Source organism: Mangifera indica, chromosome 19 (assembly GCF_011075055.1).
Source record: "Mangifera indica cultivar Alphonso chromosome 19, CATAS_Mindica_2.1, whole genome shotgun sequence".
Classification (NCBI taxonomy): domain Eukaryota; kingdom Viridiplantae; phylum Streptophyta; class Magnoliopsida; order Sapindales; family Anacardiaceae; genus Mangifera; species Mangifera indica.
Window position 1 is genome coordinate 3,453,781 of NC_058155.1, and position 11,451 is coordinate 3,465,231.

General features: G+C 32.8%; 1 protein-coding gene and 1 long non-coding RNA gene across 2 annotated transcripts; one reads left to right on the forward strand and one right to left on the reverse strand.

The window, feature by feature from the left end:
• Window positions 1–2,353: 2,353 nt before the first annotated feature.
• On the reverse strand, window positions 2,354–4,080 carry LOC123203453 (disease resistance protein RPV1-like). The gene is made up of 4 exons (XM_044619807.1): window positions 3,868–4,080; window positions 3,582–3,735; window positions 2,442–2,979; window positions 2,354–2,362 (listed from the first exon to the last, which is right to left on the reverse strand). Exons 1-4 carry the CDS (start codon window positions 4,046–4,048, stop codon window positions 2,354–2,356), a joined length of 882 nt encoding a protein of 293 aa, XP_044475742.1. The 5' UTR covers window positions 4,049–4,080.
• A 5,606-nt stretch (window positions 4,081–9,686) lies between these two features.
• Window positions 9,687–11,238, forward strand: LOC123202544. The gene is made up of 3 exons (XR_006498994.1): window positions 9,687–9,740; window positions 9,845–9,904; window positions 10,993–11,238. It is a non-coding gene; the product is annotated as an uncharacterized LOC123202544 (long non-coding RNA).
• The last annotated feature ends 213 nt before the right edge of the window (window positions 11,239–11,451 follow it).

Here is an 11,451-nt window from a genome sequence, read left to right on the forward strand (position 1 = left end):
TAAAATTAAAGTTGCTAATTTAACATCATGTTTTTTATAAAAGAAAAAGAAAATGAAAATGAAATCATATGAGGCTCTGAAAATGCAAGACTGAAAGATACCTTTGTGGCTTCATCCCATAAAGCTTTATCTGAATAATTATTAAGAAAAGCATCATCCAAAATGTTTCTGATGCCTTTCCAACTCACTTTCAAGGAGCTAGTGAAACTAAGCAAATATCTATGACATGGTATTGTGAAACCTGATAATGTTTTCAGCAATGTACAACCCTCTGCCTCTAGATTTTGTATCTTAGATGGCAGCTTTGGTAAGCATTGAAGCCTCTTACAAAGACTTATGTTGAGGCGTGACAACTTGGAGAGGTTCATGATGGTTGTGGGTAACGTCTCAAAATTATTTCCTGCTAATTCTAAGAACTTAAGAAAGGACAACTGGCCAAAATTATAGGGCAACTCTGAGAGATTGCAGTGATTCAAATTTATTCTCTCTAAAAGACGGCAATCTGATAAAATAGGTGATAGTATACGTGTCAGCCCTTGACTCTTACATCTCTCCAAAGATAAATCATGAAGGTTTTTCAGACGTCCTATAGATGAAGGTACTTCTCTCAAATCATCAGCTTCCAACGCTTCCAAACTTTCTAAATTTCCAATGTCTTCAGGCAATCCATGAATTTTCGAACAACCAGAGATAAAAAGATATTTCAGAAACTTCAATTTACAAATGCTGTTTGGAAGACTTTCAAAGCTTGAACAATTTCTAAGACTCAGTCTTTCTAGATTGGATACATTCTCAATTGTTGAAGACAATTCTTTTATTGCGGTTCCATCTAAATATAACTCTTCTATATTGCACGGGATCTCTGGTACAATCTTTAGATTCGACAAACCAGCGAGATCAAGCCGTCGAAGAGATTTCAAATTACTAACACTGCTTGGAAGACTTTCAAGGCTTATACAGTTCTTAAGATTCAATTCAACTAGCCTCGAAGGACTTTCTATGTGAGAAGATAATTTTTTTATTGCAGTTCCATCCAAACACAATCTTTCCATATTACATGATATCTTTGGAGCTGTGTTGAGCTTAGAACAGTTAGAGAGAATAACAACTCTTAAGGACTTTGATTGAATGCCAATTGGAAGGCTAACAAGGCTCTTGCAATTTCTTAGATTCAAATTAACAAGTTTATTGAGATTCCGAGATGGAAGAGTGATCTCAAACAAAAGCGTACAACCTTCTAAAATCAAGCTCTCTAGATTTGGAGCCTCTGAGAGGTCTGGGACTCTAAGAAGCTGATGTGAGTAACTCAGATCAATATATTTTAAATGAGCAAGGTCCTGTAACAGAGAAGGAAATGACCGATACAAATTAGAATATACAATATTTAAAATTTATAAAAAGAAATTTTTCATATGAAATCAACATATACCTTGATACCCATCCATAGTTGTTGAAGACAGTTGTTACACATCTTAAGTATAACAAGGTTCTCAGGATCAAATTTCTTAGGCAACGATGGGAAGGGGTAATGATCCCAGCAGAGGCATCTTAACTCAGAGAAATCAAATTCAATGTTGTCAAAACCATGAACCTTATTATAGCATCTCGAATATAAGATATTTACTATTAGGACTCTTAGATTAACCATGTTTGAGAAAGCATGACGATTTAAGTGTATTTCTCTCATTTTAACCATATCGAAGAGCATGCCTCTTATTTTATCAGTTCCCTACAATCAAAATCAAAAGATCAATTAACAGTACAATAACCTGATGTACATCCCAAACCCAAAACCCCACATGAACTTTCTATATGGAAAAAATGAAAAAAATAGTCTCCTAGTTCAAATATTTCAAGATATCCCATGCATTATAAAATATAAATTAAAAGTTAATCCCATGTATACTTACCATGTTTTTTTTAAATATAGTATAGATATCATCATGATGCCACAATCGACTACGTTGGCCAAGTTTATCGACAGGCTCTTGTCGAACAATTTCCCAACCCATTTCTTGAATCAAATCATGCATTCCTATAGTGCTGTCTGAAATAGTTATAAGAGCTTTATCAACAAGAACACATACTCCAATAAGTGAACTGAAGGCACCAACTATATATTTATCCCATCCTTTAAAGAAACATGCAATATCTAAAAATAAAGTCTTCTCTTTATCGGATAATCCATCATAACTGATTTTAAGCACTGTTTGGATGACCTCATTCGGAGATTGTTTTAATTCATCCAGTGCACTTTCCCATTCAATTTTTTCTCAAACAAGTAGAAAGCATCCTAAGACTTCAAGAGCTAAAGGCAAACCTTTTGTATAATCTATTACTCTTTCTGAAAGCTTCAAGTAAACTTCATCAATTGGATGATTTCGTTTGAAGGCATGTTGTTTAAAAAGTCGAAGTGATTCATCACTACATAATCCTTCGACCTCATATATGATAGAATCATTCAATCCACAATTTTTAAGCACCTGTCTATCCCTTGTAGTTATAATGATTCCACTTCCAATACCCAAGTTTTCAAGATCTCCAATTAATTCTCTTACTTGTTTCAAATCTGTCACATCATCAAAAACAATAAGAACTCTTTCACGTCCGAGCCTTTCTTTTGTGAAAGTGAGCCTTATATCAAGGTGTGCACCCCCCAATATTGTAGAAAGAAGTTCTTTTTGCAAATGGGGTAGTTGATTTTTATTTGATGCTTCCCTAACATTTGGAATAAAACAAGAAGCTTCAAAATCACTTGATATTTCATTGAAGACGGCATTGGCAAGAGTCGTCTTGCCTATACCACCCATAACCCATATTCCTACCTTGCATACTTCAGTCAACCCTTCAAACAATAAAGATTTAATTTTCTCGATCTTGATTGCTATTCCAACTAAGTTCTTATTATCAATAGAAGACTTATCATTCAAAATCTTCAAAATATGTTCAATAATTGTCTCTATAAGTTTCGATTCGGGCCTACAATAGAAACAAAAGGTAATAACAACAATAAGCTAATCAACAAGTTAATGAAAAAGAAATAAAGAGAAAATCTGATTCCAATAGCCCAATTTTGCCCATCCTTGAAAATTACAAATTTTTTAGGCCTGGTTATTGTAAATAATTTAAGTTCAATTTGGTTACAAAAGCTAAAAGATATAGTAAAGTTACCATCTTTATTTGAATACACAATCCGACCTTTTCAATATACATCATATAATAATTAAAGTTTATATTTTGGATCTATCACGTAGCTATATATAAGAATTATGGGCCATTAGGTCAAGACCCCAAGAAGAGCTTATGGCATAGAGAGCTTGTACAATAAAGCTTAGAAGAGATATAACTTTTATCAAGAAACTGTTTGCTGTCTGGTTATCAATTTAAAAAGAAACTTTCCAAACTAGATTGTTTGGTTGTTGTTGTACTCATAAAAATATTTATAATAGATGATATTACCAAAATAGTGTATGATAAATGTATTTGTCCAATTACTGAAACATGCGTTTAGGGGTTCATAAATAAAATTTAAAAATTAAAAACCCCAAAACTGAAAACAATATGAAAGCAAAAACATTCACCTGATGGCATTTGAATCAAAGCCACACAGATTGCCGGCTTCCGTCAATGCAATCCTCCATCTCTGCAACATCTCTGGTCTGTCCCTAAATCGTACTTCATGCATAGCAAACGCATCTCCAAAAGTCCCCGTCTGCTTCCGTACATCTGATGGATCTATACCATAGAAAACCGGTATCACAATCTGACCGTTCATTTTCTTGCAATCGAGTATCTTTACAAGTTCTTCGAGGCACCATTTAGAAGAAGCATAGCGATGAGAGAAAACGATAATTGAAATCTTTGAACCTTCAATTGCCTTCAAAAGAGAAGGTGAAATCTCATCTCCTCTTTTAAGTTCGTAATCGATGAAAGTTTCAATCTTTCTCCGACACAAAGCTGCATTCAGGTGGCTCGTAAAGCCATAACGTGTATCCTCACCTCTAAAACTAAGAAAAACATCATACTTCACTGGAGAAGAAGAAGCCATCGTACTTGAATGAAAACAATCTGACCCTTTGAAGTTTTTGGTCTGCTCAAAGGATTTGGAAAAGGAAAGTAGGACTACGCTACTGAGAATCCGTGTTCTTTTATCAATGATAGTGGACTGAAAAGTGCCTGCATTTTTTTATTTGACTTACTTTCATAGTCTATTTTCGTTTTTTTCTTCAATCAGGTGAATCATTTGGATAACGAGATATTAATCAAAATAAACAATAATTTTTGTGTTTAAATCTTTTTAAGTAAATTTATAATAGTTTTAATTTTATAAATAAATTTAATTTAAATTATAAGAAGAACCCTCTTAATTAATTATGTAATTTTTGGTTAATTATATTGAATTTGATTAAAAATTTTTTAAAAATTAGATAAATTTTGATTCAATCATTCAATAAATTATATTTTAAAGTTTCAAAACATATTTAAAAATTACTAAATTTTTATTTAAATACAGATAAAAACAAAAAAAATTAATATAAATAAAAAATAGTGAATATGAATAAATAGCACGTAAAAAATGGGGATATTAATTAAAATAGGCAGTCGCATTCCCGCCTAAACCTTTTTCGGCAACAATTTTTACATTTTACCTTTTTAAGCAAACCGTTGTTTTCATTCCAAAAATACCCTTCGTCTAATTTCTCACTTTACCGTAGCATTTCCCCGATTATCTGCTTACCTTTCACGAAAAACATTAAGATTAAACTACCGTAATATTTATAAATTAAAAAACAGATTAATATTTTATAAAATAATTTATTCTTATATATAAAAAATATTACGTTTTTCTCTAAATTATCTGTAATGAATAAAATTTATAAATTAAAAAATAGATTAATATTTTATAAAATAATTGATTGTTATATATCAAAAATGTTAAGTTTTTTTTCTAAATTATCTGTAATGAATAAAATTTATAAATTGAAAAACATATTAATTTTTATAAAATAATTTATTCTTTTATATAGAAAATAATGCATATATCGAAAACGGTATGTTTTCCTTGAAACGGTGCGTTTTCTTGTGGAAAGGGGTGTGGGTGCGGGAATTTCGGAAAGGGAGCGTGGACGGTGCGGTAGCTTCTAAAAGGGTGCGGCAATTGCGGAAATGGTGCAACAATTTTTGAAAGGATGCGAGAATTGCTGAAAGGGTGCGGGAGTTTCTGAAAGGGTGCGGGAATTACTGAAAGGGTGCACCAACCGTGAAGGGTGTGTGGAAATTGCGGAAAGGGTGCGGCAGCTTCTGAAAGGGTGCGGGATTTGTTGAAAGGGTGCGGCAAGCGTGGTGGGTACGGCAATTTCTGAAAGGGTATGGCATTTTCTGAAAAGGTGCGGCAATTTCTGAAAGGGTGCAAAAATTTCTGAAAGAGTGCGGCATTTTCTGAAAGGGTGCGGCATTTTCTGAAATGGTGCGTGGATCTGTGCGGCAACTCACTGCGTGGAATATATATTAATATATTATATATTAATACATATTATATTATATTATATAATATTATAATATTATATATTAATATAATATAATATAATATGTATTAATATATAATATATTATATTAATATATAATATAATATTAATATTAATATTAATAATAAAAGGGTGCGGCATTTTCTGAAAGGGTGCGGGAATTTGGTAAGGGGTGGGGGTGCGTGAGAGCGGGTGTGCGCGCGCTGGTGCGTGCGGGTGCGGGTAAGCGCATGCGCGGTGGTGCGGCGTGCGGGCGCCCTAGCGCTGCGTGCGTGCGTGCGGGTGCGGGAACGGGGTGCGAGATTTTAGTATGGGGTGCGGGGGCGCCAGCGCGCCCGCACGCACGCACCAGCGTGCGCGCGCGCCCGCACCCGCATGCAGCTCCAGCGCGCGCATGCCCGCTCGCACGCGCACGCACCCCTTACCAAAGTCCCGCACCCTTTCAAAAAATGCCGCGCCCTTTTAATATTAATATTATAATGTTAATATTATAATATTATATTAATATTAATATTACAATATTATATTAATATTATATTATATATTAATACATATTATATTATATTATATTAATATATAATATTATATTATTATATAATATTATATATTAATATAATATTATATGTATTAATATCTAATATATTAATATATATTTTCCACGCAGTGAGTTACCGCACAGTTCCACGCACCCTTTCAGCAAATGCCGCACCCTTTCAGAAGCTTCCGCACCCTTTCAGAAGCTGCCGCACCCTTTCCGCAATCGCGACACTTTTTCAAAGACTGCCGCACCCACACCCCTTTCCACAAGAAAACGCACCATTTCAAAGAAAACATACCGTTTTCGATATATGCATTGTTTTCTATATAAAAGAATCAATTATTTTATAAAAATTAATATGTTTTTCAATTTATAGATTTTATTCATTACAGATAATTTAGAAAAAAACTTAACATTTTTGATATATAACAATCAATTATTTTATAAAATATTAATCTATTTTTTAATTTATAAATTTTATTCATTACAGATAATTTAGAGAAAAACGTAATATTTTTTATATATAAGAATAAATTATTTTATAAAATATTAATCTGTTTTTTAATTTATAAATATTACGGTAGTTTAATCTTAATGTTTTTCGTGAAAGGTAAGCAGATAATCGGGGAAATGCTACGGTAAAGTGAGAAATTAGACGAAGGGTATTTTTGGAATGAAAACAACGGTTTGCTTAAAAAGGTAAAATGTAAAAATTGTTGCCGAAAAAGGTTTAGACGGGAATGCGACTGCCTATTTTAATTAATATCCCTAAAAAATGTATATAGTATATAAAGAGTGCATAGAGTAAGTAAATAACAGGTATGTTAGATACATAAAAAAATATATAGAATATAAAAAAAGTGTATAAAAATTATATATAACATATAAAAATAAAAAAACAAACAAAGGTGCGAAGTAGCGCAAGCACTCGCGCATGCCTCCTCGCACCCAATGTATATATATATAGAGTTTAAAAAAGATTTTAACTTTAAAAAATTTCGAGCAGTACAGAAGTTATTTATTCATTCAAAAGGATTAATAAAAAAGTAAACTACACCACCGCAAAAAAGCCATATTGAAATCTAATTTCAAGTCCGCGTCAGCACATTATGAAGCTAAGAGCTCATACAGCTGAATCCAAATTTGAGCTAATTCGGTTTTGCAAATTGATTCAATTAGAATTTATTTAATTTAAATTAAAGCTAAATTTAAATTAAAATATTTTATTCATTTTAAAAATCAAATCAAATTTGAGCTAATAATGTTCAGCCAAGTTGGGCTCAAGTTAGGACAAAAATAAAATCATTCTCTTAAATTATCATTTTAAAATGAAACTTAAAATAAGCTAAACATCTCTGCATAGTTTCTGGGGATAAAACAATGCAGTTTGATTTTACTTTTGACTTGAATAAAAACCTATGCAGAGACATAAACAAAACTGCCTTCATGATACGTTCCCTTATTCGTCTGATCCATTATTCTTTTGTACTACTAAATTAACTTCCATGAAAGCCTCAACTTTCTATTCTTTAAAGAAAAAAAAAGCTATTTCTTCTACTGAGTGCAAGAATGGAGCACCTGATTTAAGTTCTCTCTCCCGTCCTTTTTCACTGTAAAACTCTATGATGTCTTGAGACAATGACTTACTTGCCTGGAAAGGCTCAAAAGCACAGTAGCAAGTGAATATAACTTATATGCAGAGATAACTTACATGGAAATGAAGGGTGGGGTTGTGGATGCAACAAAAATTTGAGGAAACGAAGAAAACGATGTTTGAAGTGAAGCTTGCAGAATATTGATTACCATGCTAATAGAGTAATAAATTAAATAGCCAGAATGACACCAAAAACCGGAGGAATGATTTCATAAAACAAACCTGCTGATGTTAGAATTTTAACTTGATGATTTTCTTGTGAATACCAACAGTCCTAATGATATAAGCACAGCCCTAGAAAATGCAAGTAGACCCAGAAGGTTCATGGGTAATGCTGATGACAGTTGCATGTCTAATGAATCAAAAGTTTAAAGTTATATTAAGAAAATCGTTTGCACAATCTATGCATGATAACAAACCATTCTATTTCCACGTTTACTAACTATTAGGAACCCAGCTCTTATTCAACTAAAACACAAAATTAAAACACAAAAAACATAATAAACTAAAACTATTTCAAGATGGTAATTCATAAAATGATTTTTTTTAATTTTCCTTTTCTGATTTTTTTAATTTAATTTAATTTTTTTAATTTTTTCCAAACAGCGCCATATGTTTCTTTTTCTCTTCCTCTTCCCAAGAAAGCCTTTGCCTTCTCTTTTTGCTACGTTTTCTCTTCCTAATAAAGCTTTTGTCTTCTCTTTTTGCTTTCCCAGTAAGTCACAACCACATCTTTCTTTCTCCTTTTCCAACAAACCAAATGCCCTGCCCTCCACCTTATTTTTATTTTTTTCTCCCTCCTTTCTCTTTCCTTCTCGTTGTCTTTTTCTCTTCTTCTTCTTCCTTCTCTACATTTTCTTTCTCCTTTCTTCCTTCTGTAATTTTTTTTTCAAACTTTTGCCTCCTCCATGAACATTGTTCGGCGACTCTTCACTTTTCTGACCATCATCTATCTTCCCCATTGGATCGAATGCTTTGATACCATTTTGTTAGGAACTCAGCTCTTATTCAACCAAAACACAAAAAACATAATAAACTAAAACTATTTCATTAACCAAAACATTACAATGATAAATCGAATAATTCAAGGAGTTTGGGGCCTCCCATTTTCCGACCGTTCGAGGCGCCGAAGACCTCCCTAACTCAGCCAAGGATGGCTGTCCTTAAACAAACCTTAAGATTTTTCTTTCCTTCCTCTTCTGAAACCTAACACATATATTTATAATAGAAATTAACCATTGGATTGAGGACAAGTGTCCCAATCCTAACACTAACAGTCACAACCAATCTATATATATATATACTAGCCTAGTCATTAAAAATAAAAAACTGCATACTAGATCTCTATTCAAATAAATAAAACATGGAGAAGAAGAAAAGCCTGTAACAAACTGATTTTTCCATTACTCGCCACCTTTAGTAGTCCTTTCAGATAGATAGTTGTCAAGATATGAAAATTTTGAATCTTCAATGGCAAGTCAATCTCCTAGAAGTAAAGGGTCTCACAGTTCCAGCCCAGCTGATACCACACTGGGGCAAAACATTGATTCAGCTAAAGTTGTAGCCTTTCACTCCCCAACTTTAGCCATTGAAGGGTTTTTTCAAAAGAACCACTCATTATCTCTTCTATACTAGTTCTGCTACAGTCCACATATCCGCACATGTAACATCAAATTGACCTAAATAAAGTATCATAAATAAGGTAAAAAACAAACACTTCATGAATATAGATGAGCAACAAAAAAGTTACCACAGATGGTGAAATACCCAAATCTTGGTTATAGGTGAAACTAAAGGGGGCTATACGAAATCTTGCCCACATATGGGGGTTAAGTGGAAATTTTCCTTTTATTTGCTAATAAAAGTCAGTAGCCTTTTCTTCTTCAGCAAGAAGAAAAGAAACAGAGCGCAGACGGGAGAAAACAGAGAAAGAAAGGGGAAGAAGAGAAGAAAGAAAAGAAAAGAAAGAAAAAGAAGGAAAGGGAAAGGAAGAGAAAAGGGATTTATAGAAAAAGGGAATAGGGTATTTCATTTTTATTCAAAAAAAAAATTTTAGGGTTTGTTATATTTGTTCAAATTAGGGATTTCCAAAATTTTGATAATATTGTTTCCAATTGGTTTGAATAGGTGAAGAAGAAGGGAGATTAGCAAGAGATTTCAACTCTGATTTAGAGGCTACCCAAATCAGTGAGTGGGAATAAACTTTTCTTTCTTTATGATTTTTGGGTATAAATTTTATTTATAGTTTTGTGAAATTTTATGGTATTTATTTTGAATCCTTGAAAATGGTAGCATGGATTTGATGGAAACCTCTCAAAAAAAAAAAGGAAAAAAATAAAATAAAATAGTTTCTTTATGTATGTTATGGATTTAGGTTTGGGTGGCTATAAAGTAAAAGTTACATTATTTGGTGGATTCAGAATGCTTAATTAAGTTATGTGGTGACCAAGTGAATTCTGGAAATTATTAAATTGATGTTTTGTGTTATGGTTGAGTTGGAATTGTTTAGTTGAGCTTTATGTGAGTTGGAAGTGTTTACTTGAGATTCATGTGTGATTTACATTTGCTTATGGTGGTTGTGATGCTTGCCGATAAGTATTGTCCAAAAAGGTCATAATATCAAGTCATTTTCTTATATATATATATATATGGTGATAAGATTTGGTTATTACTTATTATGAAATAAAATGCTCTGCCTGTGCAATATTTATGCCAGGTATAACAGATTTAGATGCTTTGCCTGTGCGATATCTATACAGGTACGACAGAATTTAGTGCTCTGCTTGTGCTTTATTTCATGCCAAGTATGATAGAATTGAATGCTCTGCCCGTGTGAGATTTTAGTATACCGGGTATGACAGTTGTTTTTCTTTTGCTCTGCCTAGGTGGGGACACCCCCGGGTATGACAGATTTCCTTTTATATGATATTTTGATGTATATCTTTATATTGGAAATGGTGGGATATCTTTATATTTTAAAATCTTGATATGGAAGGAAACCTATAAGATAAAGATAGTATTGCTATTGAGTTAGAAGTGGAAATTTATAAATGATTGATATGTCCCTATGAGAAAAAGGTAGTATGGTTAATTTCATTCTTGAGACAATCAATTTATGTGATGATTTTGTGATGAACGTTTCAAGTTAAATGAGAAACATGTGGTTTAAGCATAAGCATACTATTATATTTTGACATGCATTAATATTCTCAAAGATTTAAATTTCCTACTCACTGAGCTTTTAGCTCACCCTTATAAATGTTTCCTCCCTCCAGGACATCCTCCAGATCGTGTTGGATAGTGTTTCGTTGGGTTGTGCCACGGTGTAGCATATTTAGTGTTGGATATAGACTTTTTGTTGTTTTTTTTTTTTATAAGCTTGTGAAATGTTGAAAGGCCGGAGGCCTAATTACAATATTCTCATGACTTTTGAAATGAGTAAAGATGTAAATTATTTTGTCATGTATATGATAAGGCCGGAGGCCTGATTACAGGTTTATTTTATGATTTCTTGGCTTTAATCAGGATGTATTATGACATATACTTATATAAAGGCCGAAGGCCTATAGATGATATTATTTTACATGTTAGAATATGGTGTAGAAGGTTTTTCAACCAGAAATACAGGATGCATTTCGCCCTTCTAAGCCTATAACGGTATTCTCAGAGGTTATAGGATTAGCAGGTCGGGATGGGTCCTGTCAACTTGGTATCAGAGCAAAGGTTATAGATTC

Excerpts from the sequence above, each read along its gene's own strand:
- LOC123203453 (XM_044619807.1), bottom strand. The coding sequence starts at position 4,048 with ATGGCTTCTTCTTCTCCAGTGAAGTATGATGTTTTTCTTAGTTTTAGA. Across the intron at positions 3,736-3,867 it reads TCTTTTGAAGGCAATTGAAG|ATCCATCAGATGTACGGAAG; the intron begins GTTCAAAGATTT and ends TCTATGGTATAG. Across the intron at positions 2,980-3,581 it reads TTTGATTCAAATGCCATCAG|GCCCGAATCGAAACTTATAG; the intron begins GTGAATGTTTTT and ends TTTCTATTGTAG.